General features: G+C 35.4%; 2 protein-coding genes across 2 annotated transcripts in view; one reads left to right on the top strand and one right to left on the bottom strand.

Moving 5' to 3' along the window:
• The first annotated feature begins 3,448 nt into the window (after positions 1-3,448).
• LOC113493752 overlaps positions 3,449-25,285 on the top strand; it is a 63,215-nt gene continuing 41,378 nt past the window's right edge. The window contains exon 1 of the mRNA XM_026871755.1: positions 3,449-4,014. Within this exon, the coding sequence (XP_026727556.1) occupies positions 3,923-4,014 (92 nt within the window). The 5' untranslated portion in view covers positions 3,449-3,922. The remainder of the gene's footprint in view (positions 4,015-25,285) is intronic.
• LOC113493751 (lactosylceramide 4-alpha-galactosyltransferase-like) lies at positions 12,607-14,678 on the bottom strand. The gene is made up of 3 exons (XM_026871754.1): positions 13,868-14,678; positions 13,292-13,419; positions 12,607-12,962 (listed from the first exon to the last, which is right to left on the bottom strand). Exons 1-3 carry the CDS (start codon positions 14,566-14,568, stop codon positions 12,733-12,735), a joined length of 1,059 nt encoding a protein of 352 aa, XP_026727555.1. The 5' UTR covers positions 14,569-14,678; the 3' UTR covers positions 12,607-12,732.

The raw sequence follows: 25,285 nt of genomic DNA, 5'->3' as shown, positions 1-25,285 counted from the left end.
TGAAAGCGCAACAGACAGACAGACAGAGTTACTTTCGCCTTTATAATATTAGTAGGGATAATAGATTTGATATGGAAAGTGTAAACACGGAATCCTATAAATGAGGCTTCGCTGTCGTTCCATCTCTCTGACACCAGGCTGTATTTCAAAAAGCAGCTTTATTTTTTACATGTCTAAGTGATGTATTTTTGATACCGCTTTAAAAAATGAATTAAAATAAAGATCGAGGTTAAGCAACGTTAATGATAAAGTCAGTAATTTGATGAATGACCAATTTTCCTTGCAAAACTATTTTCTCGTTATTCGCATTGAACCCTGTCGCATTCTATAAGATTATTATTTTTATTTTTATAATAGTTATAATAGGAAGGAAGCACAATTTCAATATTTTCAGTGTCTCAAGCCAATTAAGAATGCCAATTTTGACAATTTAATAAATACCCATCTTAGATGTGAACTTGCTATCTTGCTACCATGCTATCCATGATATCCATCCATTTTACTAAAACTAACACAAAAATCTGCTCAGATCGTAAAGGCACCACACAATATTTTCTATTTATGTTGACCTGTTATAAGTAAATTGACGAACGTAAGAACATTTATGACATTAGGATGTACCCATTTACAATGAGCATCTATGACTACAGAGCCCATTTAGACATGTAAGCCTGCCTCGTTAGTACATAGTAGAGTTCTGAGCGACTAATTTAGTCCCCCCAAAGGCCCTCATTTCGTCCCATTCAAAGTAAAAGAAATGAACAAGTGAAAAATATGCTTTTAATGAGTTCTACAAATGTCTACGTTGTAAAAACAATACAGACCATTGAATATTTGTTCGTTTGCCTTGACTTTTCGACTGACTTTCAAAAGAAGGACGTTTTCTATTTGTCTTTTTTATCTTTACTAGCTTCGGACCCGATAGGCAGATTGTCTTTTTTCGTTTAAGAATAAATAGCAGTCATTTGGTCCCATAATTCAAATCAGAGGTTTTGATTTTAAATCGGATGTATTTTTCTGTTAATGAAGAAGTTTATTTTGAAGCCGGACGCAAGATGAGTGTGAGTTGTTTAGGATACGAATTTATTTCATGGATTTGATTTTTTTTTTCTACAGCTTATTTTTAGACATGTGGTATCAAAAGCGATGAAAGTTGGAACAAATACAAGATTATTATTTTTGGGGGTTTCTCAAAGCATTTCCTTTTTTCATAGTCATTTTGCCATTAGGTTAATATTTTGCTTGCGAAAGTTATTCCTGCATAAATTAGGTAATAAGAAACAGAAGAAATGACAAACTATATTATGCTTATGAAGAAAGTAGCGAGTGTTGACCCCATAACATAGTCAACATAAACAGCATGATTAGTACCAAGGCATCATAAACGCAATGAAGTGATGCGGAAGTTGGCACAGTAATGCGACACTGGGTGGGCCCTCGTCAATTAGTTTTATTACCGTCATTGTAGTACTTTGTAAACACCAACTTAGCTGTTATGGGCTCCTGGTAGTTTACTTACTTTAACCTGTGTTAGTAATATCATATTTTCATTCCACTAATGAGGGGCTGTCTGTCCTTGCATATTTATTTTATTACAGAACTAGCTGTTGCCCGCGACTTCGTCCCCGTGGGTAGAAGATATAATTTATGATTTATACCTGCCCTGTTTTTTTTCACATTATCCATTGTATCTTCGCTCCTATTAGTCGCAGCGTGATGGTTTATAGCCTGAAGCCTTCCTCGATGAATGGTATATTCAACACAAAAATATTTTTTCAATTTGGACCAGTAGTTTCTGAAATTAGCGCGTTCAAACAAACAAACAAACTCTTCAGCTTTATATTTAGTTAGTATTAGTATAGAAGTATAGATTTATTTAACATCTTACAAAATTTTAATTATTGTCCTAGAGGTTCACCTTGTCTCTTTTTTCTTTCCGCCTGGGCCCCAATACCGCTATTTACAATTGCCGATAGTTAAATTAAAATTTGATTAAATTTGACACATTTTGCCAACACAATAATTGGGAATTTATAGTATTGGTGAGTTTTCCGTACTGAATTTCCATAAATTAACCGGCAGTTGTAAATAGCGGAATGGTTTTCTCCCCGTTTGTTTGTGAAACATTGTCTAAAAAGAAATAATCATAATAAAAAAATACTTTGCAAACATTCGCAAACTTTATACCATAAAAAAGAAAACAGCGAAGTCCTATATCAAAACAAAAATAATTATGAGGAAAAAAAATATCGAAAGAATGTTGTTTATTTATTCAGCCAACACGACCCTTTAAATACCAATTAAGTTGAACTAAGCCTAGCAATGTTAGAAAATTAAAAAGTAAAATCAATGCTGTCAATCAAACACGTTTATAAAAGAACACTATGAAACTCATATAGGTCACACTACTATACTTTCCTTGTTCATGAATACTAAACTCTATATTTTCTGATGTAAGGTTGAAAATCGCAAGGTATCATTGTAAATGAGTTTTACTCGCCCAGCTTCAAATGTAACACGACAAAGATGGGTCGTCCTATCTAAGAGATAATGTTCTAAGTGTGAGTGACAATTTGTATTGGACGGATAATAGAAGCTTTTTCTGTTAGATTCGGTGTTGTTGTTATTTAGATTTACCACAATTGTGGGAGTTTGGTGAGAAAAAAAATGCAGGTTAAAGACGTACATTTTAGTTTTTTTATTGGTAACTCTTGATAAGATTTAAATGTTTTTGCTGAACAAATTGATGTTACATATTTATTTTATAAAAATCTTAAGAAACACTAGAGATAAAAACAAATGAAAAACTAAAGATTGCTACTATTTATTTGGATTTTATTAAAGGGTTACTTTTTTCTTTGTAATCTAAAAAAATCTTTGTATGAAATTTTAACTTAACAACAAAACATTTTTTACTTTTTACTAAACTTTTTCATATTTTTACCCACATTAAAGGGAAAAGTTTCTAACCCCTGACGTTTTTTTGTCTAAAACTCCATTATATCGTATAGCAATTACCGTGGTAACATTGGACACTAACAGTACCCCAGTGGGCATGGTGTTATTAGAGCGGCAGTTGGTAACCCATACAAACTGTTGCTGGGCGGCGAGTGGCTCGCTCCCGCCCACCGCGTTCTAACTGGCTACGGAAATCTATAGAGCTGGGAATACACACATTGTATTTAGGTTTTATTGGTTTTTTTTGATGTATGTCTTGGTATAGGCATAGATATAGAGGAAGAGGAAAACCAAGGAAACTATGGATGAATTGTGTAAAATACACGAACACACAAGAAAGATATAGCTGCAAAGAGTGTTTCTTGTGAGATGACGAGGCAGATGACGAGATGAGGTAGTCCACCTTGAGAGCCACGCCAGAATCATCGTCTTAGTCTATGCTTGACATTGTAACTGCAATGTGAATGCATGTAGAAAAATAAGGTTTTGGACATCGAACTAGATTCTTTGCGTGGTATAAACCTTTGTGGTGTTAACCTGTACAAAAATATCTGTTTCATATACCTTTCTATCTGCTTACATAAAAATGTAATTCCTCAACGATCAATGGATCAGTAAATTCCTCTGTTGTATAGAATGCAATAGATTGAAGGAATTTTACCAACAATATTTTAGTGTTTAGGACAGTTAGGGGGTATTATCAGCTCTATACACACGTAGACCACCCTTACTTAACCAACAGGCGGCAGTGTGCCCCCGACCGTGCGATCGCTTACACGCGTACCAGCACGCCAGCAACGCGCGGGAGATGCACAGGTACGATCATTCATTCCTAACACACAAACCCCACAGGAACTATTTACCTTGTACCGATCGAAAAGTACCAGGCGCACATATGCTATAAGGATTACGCGTGATCGCGTTAATACAATCGTGATCTTATTAAAACATCTCGTTGATTGAGATGAATTGTGCTCATGTCTGCGCTCCTAGTGATTTTTATGCTGGTGTTAGCTGCGTTTGTTCTTCAAGATTAGAGAATAGAAGAGAAGATAAGTAAGTACAATAAATTAACTTTAAGAACGTTCTTAAATCTATCCGTCGTTATTTTGCCCTTTAAAGTGATAGAGATAGCATCAGGTTTAACGGCCTCTTAATAATGATTATCCTTTTAGTATTCGAGCAACGCTGTTGACTATTAACCTCTAAACTACTGTCTTAGTCTCGTTTATATTGATGTAGCTACAAGAATTTCATTACAACGCTTAATTTCTACCACGTGTCAGCAATGTCAATATGTCAGAGAATAATTTCATTAAGTGGGCTTTAATTAATTCTGATATCACGTTTACTTTCCAATAACCGGCGTACATATAAACATTGTTACGATAGAAACAACTCTTTTAAAAAATTGTTATTTACGTAAATAAAATCAATTAAGCTTTGAATAATATTTGTAGACCCACCAAGACTTAAAAGGAAGATTGTCACGATTGTATGAAAGAGACGGCCCTCACAAACATACCGTCCTGTCTCGCTTTTACAACTATAAAAGTGTTATTGTAAAATGCCTCGTTAAGCGTCCAGTAGTTACCAGGAAAAGTTATGATCTCATGACATTTCCTAGTTAATTTAAACATGTTAAACCTTTAAACATGTAAAACAGACGATAAAATCGCTTTCCACGCAACAATTAAGCGCTTTCGATGTATAATGAGTTCACAATGATCTGAAAAGTTAATTAAAACGCTATTGAGCTTTTGTGATGATGTTTTGTCTTCTTATCAAGATCGCTCTGTTTGGTAAATGTAATAAATATTGTAGGGGGAACCGTGTTTCGTTAATAGAGCGATTTTTAAACCGGCAGACTTATAAGGATTCAATTTTGGTATCAAAAGACTTGTTTTCGAATAATTGATGGAATACTTGTTTTTTTATTATATGTTTTATTGTACTGTTTGCGGCCATCGTTTTTTTTTTAACATGGGAATAGTTGACGATAGAGGTATTTTCAAATTTCAAAAACTGTATGGATAATATAAATAGTCTCATTTCTCGAATTTTATAATATGCTATAGTCATTTACGTATTTCAGACATCATTATTTAAAAAGAATGCTATAGTGAATGTCTCTTTTTATAGGCTTTAGATTATTTTCTGTTTTATATCAACATTTTGTTACCTATGCCAGAAATAAACAACAATAATGTATACTTTTTGTATTTTACTTGAATGTAATTTTTATGGGACTAAATGAAAGCTTTTTAACCTAAAATAAAGAAAGCATCAACAAAATCGGTCCATCCATTCCGAATTTTTAAGTTAAAAACATGAAAAAATACAGACGAATTAAGAACCTTCGCCTTTTTGAAGTCGGTTGAAAAATCCTAACAGTTCCCGATGTAAAGCATTGTTTTAATAATCTATCTATACTAATATATACAGCTGAAGAGTTTGTTTGTTTGAACGCGCTAATCTCAGGAACTACTGGTTCGAATTGAAAAATCATTGGATTAAGAAGGCTATAGGCTATATAACATCACGCTCCGACTAATAGGATCGAAGATACAATGGAAAATGTGGAAAAAACGGGCAAAATCCTAACCACGTGGACGAAATCGCGAGCAATAGCTAGAAATAAAAAAATTGGACAACATTTACACAACGCCATCTAGTCTCAAATTAAGCAGAGTTTGTGTTATGAGTACTAGACAACTGATAAACATACTTATATAGTTCTAAATACATACATATTATAGATAAATTACACCCAGACACAGAACAAATGATCGTGCTCATCACACAAACATTTGTCCTGGGCGGGAATCGAACCCACGACCTCCGGTATAGCAGTCAGGGTCACTAACCACTAGACCAACAGGCCCCCAATTGTTAAAGTATACATATAAGTTATCAGCTAAAAGTACTCGATATTCGTAAACAAGGTTAAGATTATAACCTCAAAGGGAGGGATTAAATCAAATGGAAAATTAACTTTTTTCCTTCCTTTGGAGAAACTTGAACTACGCTATGAGGGGTGAGACTTGATCCTTAATATACTCACCGTATTATCTTTAACAGAAAATTACACGATATTTTCTACGTGAAGTTTGGATGTGTCGTATGTATTTTTGTTAAAGACTAGCTGTGCCCCGCAGTTTGACTCGCGTATATACGTAGGTTCCATGAACGATGTTTTTTTTATTCTTGGGGGCAGAGATTGATCCAAGAAATCATTATCGTAACAAAACTCAGGGATACTTAATATGGTGGTTAAGTATTCTATATATTCATAATATCCCGATAAATACGCGTGAGTAAACCGTTATGAAACAAGTGGTATCAAAAATGTTGTAAACGACTTTGTTTTAGTAGCTTTTGCACTTTTGTGCTTTATACCGATTAGAAAAGAACTTAGAGGATATGTCTGATATTACAAAATGTTGTAGTTGCACACAGTAAATGTTTATCAGGGCCCCAATTCTGCTATTTTACAATTGCCGATGAATTAATGGCAATTGGATTAAATTTGAAATTATTCCTGTTGTCTTCAGCATTTTGCCAATACTATAATTAGGAGTTAATTGTATTGTCCTTGAGGGTACCGTCCCGCACTGAATTTCCAATTATTGTTTAGGAAAAATTATTAAGAGTATACGATAAGTGTTACTTTAAGCAAATTTTCATTCATTCATCGGCCATTGTTAATAGCAGAATTGGGGCCCTGTAGTAAGGGTTAGGTGCATCAAAATTTCGATCCGTTCCTTAAATTTAAGATCCCATCTTGCAATGCAAACAATGTCAAATTACTCGATGTTGGTTTAGCTTATTTCAAGTACCTATAATGACTACTTTTAAAAAGATTTAAAAACATGTCACACGATATCAAAAAATACAAAAAAAAAATAAGATTTCGATTAAGCGATGGTTGTTACGGTCATAAATCTATACTTCTATACTAATATATAAAGCTGAAGAGTTTGTTTGTTTGAACGCGCTAATCTCAGGAACTTGTGGTCCAAATTGAAAAATTCTTTTTGTGTTGAATAGACCATTCATCGAGGAAGGCTTTAGGCTATAAACCATCACGCTGCGACTGATAGGAGCGAAGATACAATGGAAAATGTAAAAAAAAACAGGGCGGGTATAAATCATAACTTATATCTTCTACCCACGGGGACGAAGTCGCGGGCAACAGCTAGTTTATAATATCTTGAGGGTTAACCTAACAGATTTCTTTAGCCTGTTTACACTGGACCCCCAATGTCACAATACTTTAAAACTTGAACAGTTTATATCGTCGTTGAAAAGCCCTCTCATGCTTATTCCTTTTCCAACCGTACCGCACTATTAGTCTGCTACTAAGCCGTCCTAGCCTAATCAGTAAGTAAGCTAAACTCGTTACTCAGCTAACAACCGGCCAATCCCTTCTCATGGGTGTCGTAGCCGGATTAAAGGGCACTCTCCTATCCCTAAAGGGTGCTTACTACATGACAATTATTAAAACCTTTTTCTTTGTATTAACTAGCTGCGTTCGGTGGATTCGCCTGTATAGGTGATTTTTTATTTTTAGTGGATCGTTGATTTTGCTATTATTTTTTTAATTGTACAAACTAGGTATGAAAACTTTGTTTTTCTTTTATTTCGAATGATATTGAAATCAGAATGTTTTGTTTTTCTCAGATAGGTAGCGTTAGGTATAGTCTAGACTTTACCTTGTGTACTAGTTTACTTTTTACTACTTTTGCTCTAAATTTTTAGCCTAAAATATTCGTTTCCATGAAAATTTGTTATACTAGCGAAGAGGCCGGTTTAAAAAAAAAAAACATTTTTACAGTACCGGCAAAAACTCGGATAAAACCACAAGTACAAAAGTACATATAATAGCAACACACAAGAACTCTAGTTGCTATTACATTTCCCGCAGGCGTCATACACAATAATCTGAAACTTTTAACTCCAAACGTGCTTTCCTTCATACAATTACTGAAAACACTAAAAGCCTTCGTGAGCCTTCAGACTGTAACTTGATACTCAGAAGCTGAATTCAATAATAAATCGCATTACTGTCATGTTGGACCGAGTTCGTCGAGCAATACTATATTTCCTATTATTTGGCGACTGTAAACAGTTGCTTTCGATGTTTATTTTGATACGGCACATTAACTCTATGGTTGTTGCAGGTTAAGAGGTGTTTACCTATCACCTATATTTATTACTAGCTGTTGCCCGCGACGACTTCGTCCCCGTGGGTAGAAGATATAAGTTATGATTTATACCTGCCCTGTTTTTTTTTCACATTTTCAATTGTATCTTCGCTCCTATTAGTCGCAGAGTGATGGTTTATAGCCTAAAGCCAACACAATTTTTTTTTTTCAATTTGGACCAGATTTCCTGAGATTAGGGCGTTCAAACAATTTCTTCAGCTTTATATATTAGTATAGATAATATAGACGTTTTTTTTAAGTTTTAATAATTCTTGTGCGTCGTTGAATATATCTATAGTTAAAGTATAAGTATATGTGTTCTGTTTTCTTTCAAGAACAATAAAAAGTTAATAGGAGAGATAGTTTGAGTACCTATTTAGAACTTTTATATGTTTGTAGTTATTAAATAAATTGCTAAGAAGTGCATTGTGAAAAAAGTTGTTAACTCACATTTTTGTACTTCAAGATCTCAAGAGAAAAATAGACGTTTGATAGACGAATGGATGGACAATAAATGCCCTTTAATATGTAGGCTTTCGTTGGACTTGTTCCTCTTTGAATACATTAAAAACTCGTTTAAAATTTTATCGTGGAGATTGTTTCATTTGACATTGCAAAATGTCACCATTACAAAAAAGTACCAGGCAAGCATAAATTCGAAACGGCTTACAAGACAAAATTACGATATTCGCAACTGCACAAAAGAAAACGACGGAAATAAAGCTTTATTGCCCTTGAAATAAAGTGTTATATCATTTCATTGCTGAAATATAGACCAACTTAGCAGCTCAAGACTTTTTTAAATTGAATTAACATTGCCTCCATCTGACGCAGTCGGGTTGACCCGGACTTCACACCGGATATTTTTTTATATAAATCGCGGGCGTAGTATGATTGTGATAAACTTGAAAAATCAGGTTAAGTGCGAGTCGGAGTTGTGACAGGGAAGGTTCCGTAGAACAGGGTTGAAAAATTTGCAAAAAACCCTTTAAATTTTTGGCGGTACCAATCGTTGCCTCCATTTTGATTGTTTTTCTTATTTATTATGGCGGCAGAAGTTTATGCCGCGTGGTGTTTGACCGGATAGACGACCTAACGCCCAATCGCTGACTTGAAACAATAACTTCAAGTTCTCATTTTTCCTCGATTTTGCAATTGAGTTGAGTCATTCAAATCAAATACATCAAACTCTTAACATTACCGAAATTACCAAAAAAACTCACAACCCGCCTCTGCCGCAGTCGGTTAAATATAAGCTGTTATGCGAGTATCGTCGAGTGACTTTTATTATATTTCACCGGCCGTACCCATGTTACGGCTGATCCTGGCAGTCTGTTTTTATGTACGATATATCGCGGGATTTAGAAAACGGATCTTAGTAATCCTTCACTGTTTCTTTTTCAGGATGAGAAATCTTTCGGAAAGATAAGAAGACACTCGATTACTGAAATCCTTTTTTTTAATAACGACTCTCGTACTAAGAACTTTAACCCTTGTTTCACAAACATTCAAGTCACATGCACAAAGACACCCAGACTCAGGAGAACTATTCGCGGATCACACAAATGCCTGTCTTACGCGGGGATCGGACCCGCGACACGTCGCGCTCAGTGGGTTTTGCGTGGTGACCTCAACTAGTCGGCTATCCGTGCAGTCAAATGTTATTTTTGAAATACACATTTTTATGTTCAAAGCAGTCCGTTCTCTATCAATGGTTAAAAAATAGAAATTAAATAATGAAGGCTATTTATTTCTTTTCGTGCTGTTCTAAGTCCACGCCAAATTTTATCAAAATCGGTTTATTACTTTAGACACTAACGTATATAACCAACAGATATAGCTTCTTTAGCTACTGTTGCAAAAACACATGTAGTTCTCATTCCCGTAGCAATTTGGGGCAACATTCTATATGTAATCTATGGGTACTTGCTGTCAATATAGCTAAAGAATATTTTTTAAATCGGTCTAGGAGTGAAAGTTACCAAACAAACTGACATTTGAATATAAATATTATTTGAGGCAAGATGGGATTATACTAGGATTGTATGCGCTACAGGAAGTGGGAGCGAGCAAGTGTCTGTTTATCCCGTTAAGTCTTGAATACACAAACATACACGGCTGAACTTCTGTGGTTCACAACGACCAAAACATCAATTGAAAATTTCATCGGAATGCGAATTCAATTCACTTCGGATTCGATTCAAAGCAGTCTTGGGACTTGCAACTGAATAAACTGTGATTGAATGTTATTGAAACTCTTTTATTTTATGTTGTCCTGGTATGTGTGTTCGAGTTGTTATTGTGATCGTGGTTATAAATTACTTTTTTTGTTGGATTTGTTTTTTCTATCAAAATATTATTGAATTTTGCAATATAAATTTTGAAATTAACATATTATTCTTGAAAAAATAAATTATGAGTTCCAAAAAATTGGGAATACATTATTTTCGACTATCGTATACGTTCACATTTTCTATGTTTTATGTAAACTGGAAATATTTATACAATTCGTCGCAAAGGAAATTTCATATCAAAAACGCAGAAACGCGATTCAAACAAGGCTCCGAAGTCCGAAGCATATAGAATCGGTTTAGTATTCAACGACGCGTGACTGTATGAATATTATGAACCCTTCGAGTTACTTAAAGCGGTCGATAGTCGCTTTGAGAATAAAATTACTGGGTATCTCACTTTGGTTGTGTGAAGGGCGAGTAATAAATACGATTGTAAACACACCACATGACAGAATCTCCAAAATATTCGCGGCAGCTTTTAACAATCAACTAATTGTCACAGAATTTACACAAAGCGTGGCCTTAAAATCTCAAAGCGTACCGGGGTCGTGGAGTGTCTCAACACTCCGCGGTTTTTCTTTATGTAGTACCGACACGTTTTTATCACAAGTTTTCCGAGGAAATCTCTTTATGACAGAAGCGTTCCAGATTGTTTTGTTACCTGGCTTCCACGAAGGGTCATGTGGGCGGTAATACAATTATGTGTACCAGGACTTCATAATATGAAGGTATAAATCAGTTTGATGTAGGTTGTGCATCTCGTCGACACGTGCATGATTATTGGTGATTCATCCTATACTTTGTTAATTTCTTCTTATATTAAATCTGAATGTAAGTTTGTTTATTACGCTTTCACTCGAAATGTTCTTGAAGAAATACACACACAGGATTTGTTTTACACAGATTTTTCAATTTTCAATCGCCAGATAACTTTTATCCGAGGAATAAATATGGCCGTTTAACATATTTTCTATACAAAAACTGTCATAACGCCAAACATATTCGTCGAATAAAAGTTTTCTGGCGATTGAAAAATCGGCCCTAAATCAACTTAAAAATAATGCATATCACGCAGTCCGACACTCATAAAAGTAGAGTACCAGGAGCTTAGACAAGGCGAGATCTCTACCAGAGGATTCCGTACCATATTATAAAGAGAACGGAATTTTAAAAAGGTTTTTGTCTAAAATATACGGGATAAAAAATACTGATGCTATGGTTTATTCCTCTGAAGGAATAAACCTAATGATGTATAAATAAAAAGTTATAAACATTTATAAGCCATTGCTATTACAAGCTAAAGCCGTATTTCAAAGGCCGAAAAAGTTCTAAACACACACAATTTATTTGTTTCTTCAATCGGATTCCGCTTTCCACCCCTCGCGAATATTTCTCAAACTTAACATTAGACGTTTTTGAAGTAAGTCCATTTTTCATACTGCCGACCTCGTTTTGTTAGATGAAAAAGAAAACATTTCGTTACTTCACCTTTAAAGCTCGTTCAAAAACATTTTGATCATTATTTCTAAGGGATCGAGAAATCGCGAATGAATACAATTTCTTTTGATGTGATTTTCCTGTTTTCGAGACGAAATTCTCGTTTTTAAGTGCGGCTGTTGGTGAAGATTTGACTAGTAGTATCTTGAGTCAAATGAACTCATCTTGCTCACGGCACCCAGTGTGGGTAACTCTTCTGTACTGTAATAAATAAGTTTTCATTGGTGTTGCTATCTCTCGTGTTTGTGTACTAGTGTAATATATAAATGAAACTTCTTTATGAAATTATTTTTCTAAAAAAAATACTAGTTTATTAATAGGGATGATGACTGGGTATAAAATGAAAAAATCTCATTAGTCCCTCAGTTAGATAATTGAAAAACTAGAATTGACAAAGATTAACTGCTTTAAAGTTTAGGAGACCCCTCTCCATGCTTGTGACGATAGAGTAAAATTTATCAATCAATTGTGACGTCACGCGTAAGTTTCATTCACTGTAATTTGGTCAATTTATGTTTGCGAGACAAATAAAAAAATACGTATCCATTATTGCAAAAAAATTGTCATCATCCCTATTATCTTGAAATTCATTAATAATATAGAATAAAACATAATTTCCTCTTATAACTTAGGATAATAATTATATAGCCTAAGATCTGACTTGGCTAGCAGATTCTGAACTAGGGCAGCAGATCCTAGTCCAGAACTTGTTGCAGCACCGTGACCCCAGTGCGGCAAGAGAGCTGGTTGGTGATGCAAAACAAAACTTATTTCTTCTATTCTCCAAATTTATTTCCGTAAAAGTTATAAATACTTGGACAATACCGTTTCGCTAATCTTTCATACGGCGAATTATTTGATATTGTATAGTTTTTTGTCAAACGATTCCACGTATGAACGGCATAAGTGACATTATTTAATATATCCAAGTTTGAACTTTCAAAAAGTTCTCTTCCTTTTCTGTAGTGTACTGGGTAAAATAACCTAGGACTGTAGACGCTTATTCCTGGAACGGAAATATTGAGAATAAAATTATTAAGCAATATTTTTTTTAAATAAAGGAGGAGCTCGTGGCTAAGCTATAACTGCTTAAGTGAATCGATCACAGGGTAGGCTACGCTTGACGTATTTAGTCCGTAGATGACCATCTTTGTCATGGCGAGTTCCTCCGTGATTCGGAAGGCAGGTTAAATTGTGAGTCCCGGCTGTTATTCATACGTCTTTGACAGTCATTACAGGTAGTCAGAAGTTTGACAGCCTGACAAACAGTCTTACTAAGGGAGATCGTGTTGCCCAGGTAGCTGGGTTGAGGAGGTCACTGATATGTGTACCTACCCCTGCAAGTCATGGTCGACCATTCCTTGAACTGATATGGGTAGCACCAATTCTTTTCTAGAACCCTGGTAATCAACTTTGGGCCATTGGCACCCGAAACGCGAGCTTTGTATTCTCTTGTGAACTCCCTGAAACAATATACGATTTATAATTTAATGATGCCACGGTTTACTCACGCGTATTTATCGGGGTAGCCCGACTAGTTTCGGATCCAACCGGAGTCCTTAATCATGAGCTGACGCGGCGGGATCGCGAGTCAAACTGACGTTAGCGGTCGCGCATTTCGCTGAATGATATGCAGTGTCACGATAGTTAATAAAAATTATACGATTTCATTATATCAAAAGGAGTTAACTGACCTTACTCAACTCTTTACATTTCTAATATGGACTAACTACTTATAAAAAAGTTGACCGACCGTCAAAAACTATTTTTGTAGTGCGCAACATAATAAATTCCTTATTCTCCAAACTTCTAATGGTGGATAGATAGAAGATTCTTTGGTGTTTAGCTCGATAGCCATTTTGTTTGCTTTTGTTATTCGTATTGAGATAAGCGAAGTGTCCTCAAACGTACCCAAGGAGATCGGCGGCAAACTGTGTCCCAATAGTATCTGAAGATATTCCCAAAGCTGCAGCATTAATATGCCTGCGATCTTCCGTCCCAACCCAATTGGCACCCAGAGGCGACAAGCTTTTTATCACCAGCATGTCCGTGTCCAAGTATATTCCTCCCCATTTATATAAAATCAAATATCGCAAAGCATTCGAATAGTTTTCTACCGGGAATGAACTGTTTTGAAGATGTTTCTCCGATATCATTGATTCCAGAGGTGTGTCTTCAGTAAATTCTTTTATTTTAATTCTAACAAACTTGACGTTTCTAAATTGTTTGAGAGTTCGAAGACAGCTGTGGTTTAGAGTATGCTCGGAAACTGGAGATAGGAAGAAGACAGTGATCTGCCATAGAGGGTGTGCCCTGGCAGCAGACTCGATGCTGCAGGCCTGGCGCGAGTTCAGGCCTCCGTGGCATGAGGATTCGATGAAGAATATAGACCAGAGTGGCAAAGAAAACTTGGCGTCTGCGGCTTCTAGTGCGTCCTCAAAATTCGTATAATGGCATGATGTATTGATGGATTGCTTCCTCGGTATGGCATAGGAAGGTCCTGAATGTCCTAACATGTCATACAAAAGATATAACGCAACAAAAGTCGAAACAGTTATTACTCGATAAACACCATTATATTGAATGAACAGATGATTAAATACCGCTTGCATCACACGAAATACTATTTTACTATTGTTTTCAGAATCCGACTCAAACGGCAACGTTTTTCTTGAAACGCCAATTTATTCGTATTGCAATAAAAAACTGTTTTATGTATTGAACTCCGGCTTTGGATAACGCGATGTGGATAAAACAATATTGTTGCAAAATAAGTTGGAAAACAATTCGATTTCACTATTCTGTTTCAGTTTACTGGTTGCAAAACTATAAACACTACGCAGTGATTTCTTTTGCCTCAACGAGCGCGGGAGACATGAAACTATACAGTCAAAAAGAACAATGTACCATCGGGTAGTTCACCTTTGTTTGTACTACGACGTTATCGTGCGATTGTCAGTCATTTCGGATTCTGTGGTCAGTAATCTGTGCCCATTTCCTCCAAATTGGAAAAAAAATATCTTAATCTGGTCAAAAATTGGTGAGTGTGGTATTTCCAGTGCAGCTGCGCCCTTCAGGTACAAAAAAGACATAATCAAACTCCTTTCATAAAAATAAAGATGGCGCCTCGACCCTGCTCGAGGCACGGGCTCTGCTCGAATTCACACTTCTTTTTAGACAGATTTTTTTTACAACGCCAATAAAGACTTTTTTCTTAAAAATCAATCACTGTCAATCGCACGCACACGTGTAAGCTGAGTTAGAGCGTGTTTTATTTTTGATTCCACAAAATTTAAATTCATTATGTAAAGCTTGCGAAAACATTGTGGCAGCCAAATATGAATCGTTCGATCTAAAATAAACACAAATCTATTTTGCTGATGCCACTTTAATGCGGTCTTTTAGGGTTTTTCCTGCTGCAAAAACAATACAGATATAAGATCATGCTTTATTATGGCACTAAGGACGTTTTTTTTATGATGTGAGTTAACTAACAAAAATACATTATGAAAAAGCACCTCACATTTCATTTTCATAGTTTTTTCTTTCCTAATAATTTGTTTTCATATTTTATGGAAATTAAACATTGAATTGTGGCCAAAAGTTGCAAAACTCGAGTGATTTAAAATTGAAATTACATTAACATATTTACATGAAAATTGTATTTTCTCTAATTATACGCTTATTTACACTTCCCCTTATTCAGAAGCATAAAATATTATGGCGTAATAAATTAATAGGTAGACTGAATGAAGATTCAGCAATTACTAGAAGCAAGTCTAATAAGAACCTTAATTATAATATTTATGGCTGAAGCATGGCCGCATCCTGCTATGTTAGTGTCCCATTTACACATTTAATTAAAATAAGTAACAAAATTACCTCAAAAACTTGTTTCCTCTTTCATATTTAATGCGACATGGCGAAAAATGCTGGCAGGAAAATAATAACTGCAAAGAAACACTTTTCGTGTTTTTCCATACACAAGAAAAATATATGGGGATCTAATCTTACCGAAACGTCAAATAAATTATTCTCTCCTGCCAAACCCGCCTTTGACATAAAAAGATTTCTTTCTTTTACAAGCTTCTCGACTGAAGTACCAGGCTTTCAGAAAGCTATAGGAGTTAAGTGGAGGTATTTTAAAGGCCGGAAGCTTCGATGCTTTCTTGAGATGTTTTCAACGATGTGAAGGCGATGTTCATCTTTTAAAGTTATGTTTGCGAACTTCCTAGCAAAGAAAATAGAGTAAATATTTTCTCTAAAGCGTTTTAAGTTAGTCTAATAAAAAAAGGTTTACGTGCATCAACTTTCGGAAATAAACTGTCTATGTTTGGATAGAACGTATTACTTCCAAGAAGAGCTCGTTTACCAATAAATAACACCCTTTCGGGTGAAATTACACCTCCTTAAAGTTTATAGTTTCCTAGTACCGAGTACCGAGTAGAAAGTTCAATAGGTAGCCCGATTGGCGGCGAGGTTGCGAGATTTAATAATTATGGTTGATCCGATATCCCGATTTATTGAGGTTTTGGAGTAAACAGAGAATAATTTATTGGTTGCTAGCAACTAACTAGTTTTGGTTTACAAATTCGGAAACATCTGTTGACAAGGCAAGATCACGCGGGGGACATGAAATTAATACTTTACTTTACACAACGACTAAGAAGAGACACATTTCCTTAATGTAAATTAGATCGAGCGCGTGAATGTTTTATTGTTCAGAAAGCAATCAATTTGTCGGAGTAGTCGGGCAATCAATCAATGCACACGATAGCTGCTGGTCTCATTGTAGGATGGATTTCTTGCAGTGTTTTTCTTGCACGGAAAACAATTAAGTAATTTGCTTCCGTAGTAAACAAAACCGTAGTACTTTTAAGGAGTTTGTGAGTTTTTGAAATTGTAGTTGATAGGGTAGGGACTAGTAGGGAGGAATGTTAAGATCTACACAGTGCTGTTTTGACCACGATATACCTAATTTTTTTACCAACAGTACCATGTTTTTCATAGTTAGCTAATCACAGACTAGTATATATCTTGAAAAATACCTAGTGTCGAAGTTCTATAGCAAAATAGAGACGAAGTGAGAACCTCCTCTTATTTTGAAGTCGGTTGAAAATACCTAATAGTCTAGAAGTCATTAAAATGTTAATCAATGAAGTAGCCACTTACTAAGTAGTACTTTTTACAGCCAACAATAGCAATGGCCTTTTATGGGCCATAACAATGTAACTTCGAACATGCAAATTACCAGGCAAGCATAACATGTCGGAGCTATTCTTCCTGGCTGTTCGTTAGTTTGCTTTGCACCTGTTTTTGTAACATTACCATACGATCTAGATGCTGAAGTCAGATAGAGAAAACTTAATGTGATTTTAAGTGGGTTTTGTGCTTTACTCGTTGTTGCTGGCGACTTCGCCCGCCTGGATGTCGATTGTAGCTGCGAAACAGTACCCTCTTTTAATTAAGTCGGATAAACCTAGCCTATATTTCAAACCAAGGTGTCATAGTAAATTTCATTGAAATAAGTCCAGCCCAGTTTGCTTTTAACATACCCATTTACTTACACATTCCTAGTCATAATCTATACTAATATATAAAGCTGAAGAGTTTGTTTGTTTGTTTGTTTGAACGCGCTAATCTCAGGAACTACTGGTCCAAATTGAAAAATTCTTTTTGTGTTGAATAGACCATTTATCGAGGAAGGCTTTAGGCTATAAACCATCACGCTGCGACTAATAGGAGGGAAGATACAATGGAAAATGTGAAAAAAAACTGGACAGGTATAAATCATAAATTATATCTTCTACCCACGGGGACGAAGTCGCGGGCAACAGCTAGTTGTCTTATATAGCAAAAACTTACTAACACTTTGCTAAACCTTTTCCTTAAATATTTTGTATCATCAGATTTGCTGAAACCAGCATTTTGCATGAGCCGACCTCCGCAACTAACAACAAAGTTACGAATATTAAGCCGAAAAGTTTAATTAGTTATTGTTCTTGCTGTTATAAGCAAACTGGTAAGTGGAAACGTTGGCAATAAAAGTGGGTTCCTTGCTTTTATGACACCCTAGTGAAATTCGAGTAATACCTTTGGTTTTCACTTAATTTTTTTTAATGCAAAAAATATATAATTAAGACAGATAAAATCCGATGTTTTTTTTTCATAAATTGAATTAATTATGGGAAATCATTTTGTTTGAGTTTCGCGATGAAACCAAATTCACAAGATTAAAGATTATGTTATGCGTAACTTCTTAATATTTGCGAAAAGAAGTTACCCCCATCGTTTTAAATAACTTGAATTTCCTCAGTTTTCCTGACTTAAAAGGAACATAAACTTGACGATTTATTAGTGTGTAAAAACTCTGAGCAATTCAAGCTTTATCAAAAGACTGGAAAAGTTAAAAACTGTCTTAAAGTACCAGGAGTTTAGGCAATGTGAAGATACGTAAAGTAAAAACTTTGTTTCAAAGATAACTTAATTTGGGAAGAAGATATTCTCTATGGGTGACGACACATTAAAAGTTATACGGAAAATCTATTGATATTTTACTTCACGAAATTGTCTTTTGCGAGGAAGCTATCAAAAATATCCCAATATATCAACGGCATTGACCCAAAATATTTATTTTTAGGTACATATATAATTAGGTTTGCAGGCTAAACTTAGCGAACGTTTTCTATTTTCGTTGCCTTGTAGATCGATACCGATTGCTAAGAAAAGCAAATATAGATTGAAATTTTTATATGACTTATACAGGTTGGTTTACTACCTAACTGTATGTAGTTATTTGCCATTTAATCTAGGATGATGTTGAAACATCTAAACCGCTTTAAAACTCATGACGGATTGCGGCTTAGGCGTAAGTATTCTTCACCGTCTTCTTCCGCCCTGGTAAACACGAAGTGATATTCCGCGACTTTTATAGTATGTATGTATGTATGCTTATGTTGCTAGAAAAAGCAATTCGGAAAGGCGAAATATTAATTTTGAAGGCAGAAATTCTTATGACAGTTAGGTACAACATTTTATTAACCCAAGTATTTGTTATTAGCATGCAGCATGAGTTTTTTTAAGTATTGCCGTAAAGCTTCAACTTCCTAGCTACCACAGTCCATAAGATAAATCCTTTTGACAGACGGACAGATATTACACGCAACGTACTTGATTTGATGATTTCTTACATCGTCGAAGTGAACGTTCAGACTAAGTGAAAGAAGTGATTCCATTAGAGATTGACACATCGCTTTAGCGTGCGTAACAACACAACCTAAACGACTGATGTTACTGGAGTGTTCATTTTCCTCTTTACCAGAAACTCAATGCGGAAATGCGTTGCAAACCACAATCCCCAGCTAAGGTCTACAATCGTCCCTACTAGATACCCAATCTTTTTGTCTGTTCAAAACACAATAGCAACAAAAGGCCTTTCATCTAAGATATCCCTGAAATCAGATAGATTTCACAATTCAAGGACATAAATTGTCCGGGACGAAATTGGATTTAGGTTCCTAACTTTTTGATAGTAATAGATTTCTTTGTGATCCCCATTCGGAACAAATATAATATTTTCCGGGATAACTATTGGCTTTAATTTCCAGGTAAGTAAGCGTTAAATTTATTTATCCTCTTGAATTCTTAACTTAATGTTTGTTAAGATATTCCTCCAAAAAAACTTGATCGATTTTCATGATTCGACTAGTCTTGTCCGAGAATCGAATCCTGTTTTTTCGTACCTCTCATGGTTGAAACTCGTTTTTTTTAATTTTTATGTTGTTTTTTACACTTACTTATAATATCGCGAGATCCTAACCAGCTGCGCATACATAATATTATAGTGCACAAGCGTGTGCGTCAACACAGGTGGTGTCTTGTGGTGCTCCCTTACTCTCATAGTCCAATAGGACAGCAAACCGTCAGGACAAGGATCATATTTTTACGTGCTTTTGGCGACGGAAGCTGTGATATTTATTTCTAAAAAGTACACAACTTTCAAAAAGTTGTGCGTGCCTTGGAATCGAAATCGAGACCTTTAATTTGGCAACCCTGCGGTCAGGAGGCTTTCAATGAAAATATTATTGAAAAAATGATTAATGTTTCTGAAGGATTTTATAACCTAAGTATGGATTCATTTTAAACTTAGTGCTGTTCAATAATTCTTCATCACCTGACTATATTCATATATTGTGCACAATAAATAATGCTATCAATTCCCAATCATACACAACTTGAACTTTGACTCCTGAAAAGTTTCAAAGAAATTCCCAAAACTTCTTAAAAGATATTCCTCGTATCCCTTTGATCCCTTTTTCATGTCGAACTTTCGAAGCTTCTAATCTCAAGAAAGAAGCTGTGATTAATCACAGTTTGTAACTAATGAAGACTGGCGTAGCGCTGTCTCGTCTCGACTGTTATACAAGTTTTCACATCACGGCCACCGCAGGTTGGTAGTTGGCACCAATGGCGTTCCACGTAATCACGTAGGACAGGCGAGATCCAGAAGGCTTAGGTAGAAATAAAGGAAAATCGAAAGATTACACAATAAGTATTTATTTTGCTAACAGATAAGAGTAACCAGTTAGATATTAAGCAAAGCAATTTGAAAAAAAAAATGTTTAATCTGCCAGACAGATTTCCAAAAAATATTGGATGCGTATTTTTTTTTATCTAGTAAACAAAAAATGAAGACGATACAGTGATTTAAAATCTCGTGTGACGTCACTTACCAGCACGCTTTTTGACGTCACTTACAACCACTTTAATGATATTGATAAAATGAAAAATAGATAGATAGAATACTCTTTATTGTACACCATAAGGAAAAACAATTTAGGTCAATACAAACAAATATGATGAGTACAAAAGGCGGTCTTATCGCTAAAAAGCAATCTCTTCCAGACAACCTTTGGATGGAATTGAATTATGGAAGAATTTGAAACAGGGTAGTTAATGGCATACATTAAGATAAAATACCCAGGTATTCAATATTTTTGGAATTTCCTCTGAAGGACTAAACAAATTATTATTATTAGATATAGTCAGATACCCTATTGTAGAGTTAGGCGTCGATAAAGTATTCAACTAGCCCTTCTGACTTTCCTACTCAATGGTAACTTTGATAAATATCTCGGCACCCATTGTCTCGGAGACGAGGCATCACCGCGCTCGCTCTGACAGCGGGGTAGGCAGAGTGCGAGGGTACTCGCCTTTAAAGCTGCTAAACTTCAGCATTGTTCTGCTACGAGCAGGCGTTGATTGATTAGGATTTTGTTAGGGAGTAATTAATTTTGATTGGCTTGCTCGTGTGTTGTGTTTGAGGATGTATATGTGTTGATTCTATTAAGATTTTATACGTAAATTGACCTAAATGACGTGCAAAGTTTTATTTGAAAAGGATGTATTGCAAGTGATGATGAACATTATTTTTTAATTAGTACTATGATGAGTGGAAGATTTATAAAACTAAATATCTTGGTCAATCATTGACGTTACTTATAAATACAGGAATCCTCAGGAGAATTTGACGTTCCTGCTTATGATAACACTAGTTATTAGTGATCTTGCAAATTGATCATCAAATTAACTCACTCACGCCTCACAGATTTGCAGTTTTTTCATTGAGCTTTTTATGCCGAACTGCTAAGCAACTTTTGATTATCCAAATTAGCTTTTAATAAAAGATTTAAAAATCTAAATGTTGGTAACTCAACAAATAGCGATTTCTTTTTGTCACTCCTATTCTCACTTGACTCGCATTGTCTCACCGATTTTAATTTATTGTTTTATCTTAATGCAATGCATTCGTTAAACAACAAGGCCAGTTAAAATGATTCCTATTCTCATTTGAATCGCATTGTGTGCTGCTGATGCGTATAGACCGCAACATAAGTGGTGACACAATGACGTTGACAACGGCTTTGTTTCATCGTAAAACAGGGTTGTTACGTGTCACAATGTTGTTTGGTTGTTAGCTGTGACATTAGGTTACACGTCACTACTTAGAGCATATGTGTAGTAGACCCTATACAAGTTGGATATGTTAACTAATACAACAGTTGAACCCTAATATTGTTAGGGTTGCGTATTTAAAGGGAAATGTAACCCTATTTGGTTCCACTGTCTTTCTGTTTGTATGTCACCAATCTGTTTCTCACGAACCATGATAGTGACATTGAAATTGATGACGGATTTTTGCCTCTATAATAATAAAAAATCAAATAAGAATCGATTTTAAAAAAACTGAGAAGAATGTAACATTCTTTATTGTATACCAATAGAATATAGAATGACCTTAGTGATATTAGTAATATACCAAACAACGTTTGGATGTACAAAAACATAAAATTATAGATCTCAAAAGATTTAAATATTTTAATAATGCAATTTCTTCTACGTTACCTTTTAGAACGGTAAATTAACCTTTAGGTCTTAACTAATAAATTCATAATTTTATTGGACGCACATAACATACGCGCCATAAGTCAGAGGGGCTGACAAGAGTTGGAAATTAAGGGAGGGAAAATGGGATCTGTTTAGAAGCATGCAAAAACTATTCGTATAACCGAGTGCAGAAGATTCAATCTTCCGTACCATAGCTTTATGAGCTCGGATTTGAAATAATATCATTCTTAAAAGTCTTTTTTTTCTAATATCTGTAATCTAATTTTATAAAGCTGAAGAGTTTATTTGTTTGAACGAGATAATCTCAGAACCTGCTAGTTGAATTTATTTTTTGTCTTGGATAGTCCACTTATAGAGGAAGGTTTTAGGCTACATAAGATTTCACTACGATTAATAGGAGCAGAGCAGCAATTAAATATGTCGAAAAATGGGCAGAATTTGCGTGCATTCTAAGACTATTATAATCTGACTAGCTGTTGCCCGCGACTTCGTCCCCGTGGGTAGAAGATATATGTTATAATTTAGGTATACCTGCCCGGTTTTTTTCACATTTTCCATTGTATCTTAGCTCCTATTAGTCACAGCGTCGCGATGAATGGTCTATTCAACACAAAAAGATTTTTTCAATTTGGACCAGTAGTTCCTGAGACTAGCGCGTTCAAACAAACAAACAAACTCTTCAGCTTTATATATTAGTATAGATTGGAAAATTCCAAAATATATCTTCTTAGCCACTTTTCTGCAGTAATTACACAACTTAAATTCAAAGAATCATCGGTTATGTGCCCACATGTTATCTTTCGACATCAAAAAAAAAACTTACGAATATTGCCAATTTCATATCTTATAACCATATTCTCTATCCGAACTTGCGTGTTGATAATAAAAACAGCGCAATAAACGAAACTATAACAGTTTTTATGGATCATATCCGGCGTTTGAATTCAGCTTACCCCGGCTTGCCCCGGGGCGAGATAAGAGCTAAGTTTTACTACATGGGGAAAAACTACGTAAGTTTCTTTCGACAGCTGATACTTAATGCGACGAGACTTGACTAGGAGCTCATATAATATGAGGAGTTTCTGTTGTCATTATTGCTTTTGTTTTATTACATCTTTGCAGTTATGTAATGACTTGATCGCTTTGATATCTACTCGGGACGGTAGCTGACGTATTAGCCTTGCGGTGTTATATTTGGATATGTGTGTATGAGGTGCAGGTTCAATCCCAATGCCAACAAATACCAGAGTAGTTTTTTGAGTGAGTACTTTTTTAATTATTTCAAGACATCACTGGCCTTGAGGCCTAAAGCCACGTGGACACATGTTGTTGTAATATTATTATAGCAGGTGTGGAAAAGAGATACGTATTGCGTTGTCGTCCTTCTACTTTTAAGACTTGGTGCTAGAAGATGTATACTTCAAATATTAGAATTTGAAATAACCAACTCAAAGTGAATTGTAAGTGGTCAATCCCAAAACTTTCCTGCATGGGGAGACGCGATAGGAAAGAAATAGATATATATTTCAGATTCCTTTATTTAGGTTTCTTGTCGACATCCAATTAATTACTAAATCTTCATATTATAACTTTTTTTTTCTTAGGGTTGGAGACCAAAGCAAGGTTAATAACGTCACTCGTCGGCAAAAGTGACGTCACACGAGGCTTCCACCTATTGCGACTGGCACTTGACCGTTCTTTTTTGCTTACACCAGTGTAATCATCTCGAAATCATCCAGTAAGTTACTATTTCTGATCGTGGCCTACTTTCTGCCTATCCCCCGGGAAAGGGCAAGGTACTAGGGTAGCAGAGAGAGCTAATAATAGATCTCCCGCTTACCGCTCGGACCGGACATAAATACGTGTTGTTACACCCGGCGATACTCGGGGCCGACGTAAATGTGTATGATCGTGACATTTGGCAGATGTGAACAGAATACTCAGCGACACAGAAACTGCCCTGCCTACATTTTTCGAACACTTGTCAAAATCAAAAAAGGCTCGTCAGTTTCGTATGTTTTATTTTATAAACAATAATTTCCTTCGATTATCTAAAGTCGTCTAGGCTTATTTCGACTTTTTTTTACAGTTGAATGAGTAAAAACGGATTCCTATTAGCGAGGCTTCGATATCTGTCTATGCGTCCATCTTAAGGCCAAGTTGTCTTTCATGAAGCCACTTGTGATGTATTTCTGTGGCCCCTTTAATGTACTAAGTTGCAATTAATAAAAAAAAAAGCTAGGTTAAGGAACGGTTGCAGTAATAATCTCAATAGGTGACCACTTTTTCACACACGCAAACATTTGTCCTAGATGGACCCACGACCTCAGATCAGTCAAGGCCACAAACCACTAAACCAACAGGCCTAACCATGGACAAATATTTTTTTCTCTATCAAAACTAAAACTTTCCTCCATATAGCCAACTACACTCAATCTTGTATGTATGTATGTATGTATCAATGTATATTCCACCCTCAAGTAAGTACATGTATCCTAAAATACATGAAGGACACACAGTACTGTCCTTCTGCAGAACATTTCCACTGAGAATCCGCAAGCTTACATTAGGGCAAGCGATATTTTATAGCGCATCATAAGAGTACGTGAGGGTCCGCCGGTGATCTCCGAGAATTATCTAGAACTTACAGCTCTTGACCGCCTATCACACCTATAAGGTTATTTTTAGACAGCCATTTTTTTTCAGATAATTCTTGTTTATGTTATTTTCTTTCAAATTACTTAAGTACTTTTACTTAGTGGTTTCTTAGGTTTACGCGAATGTTAGACATTGAAATGAAACTACTTTTACGGATTTTATCGCGGGTTTTTTAGATTTTAGTTTCCGAAGTTTCGACACCTTTGCAGGTATCATGGCCACGGGCAGACTGAGATGGTGTCGTCTTGACAGAAGGTGTTGCTC

Source organism: Trichoplusia ni, chromosome 5 (genome assembly GCF_003590095.1).
Source record: "Trichoplusia ni isolate ovarian cell line Hi5 chromosome 5, tn1, whole genome shotgun sequence".
In the NCBI taxonomy this organism is placed as follows: Eukaryota; Metazoa; Arthropoda; class Insecta; order Lepidoptera; family Noctuidae; genus Trichoplusia; species Trichoplusia ni.
Note: the sequence above shows the minus strand (reverse complement) of the source record. Positions and strands in the feature narration are given on the sequence as shown.

Bases quoted from the DNA above. Each gene is read 5' to 3' on its own strand.
- LOC113493751 (XM_026871754.1), bottom strand. From the start codon at position 14,568: ATGCAAGCGGTATTTAATCATCTGTTCATTCAATATAATGGTGTTTAT. The intron at 13,420-13,867 runs GTACGTTTGAGG...ATATTGTTTCAG, and splicing joins TTTGCCGCCGATCTCCTTGG to GGAGTTCACAAGAGAATACA. The intron at 12,963-13,291 runs GTAGGTACACAT...TTTCCGTTCCAG, and splicing joins GTCGACCATGACTTGCAGGG to GAATAAGCGTCTACAGTCCT.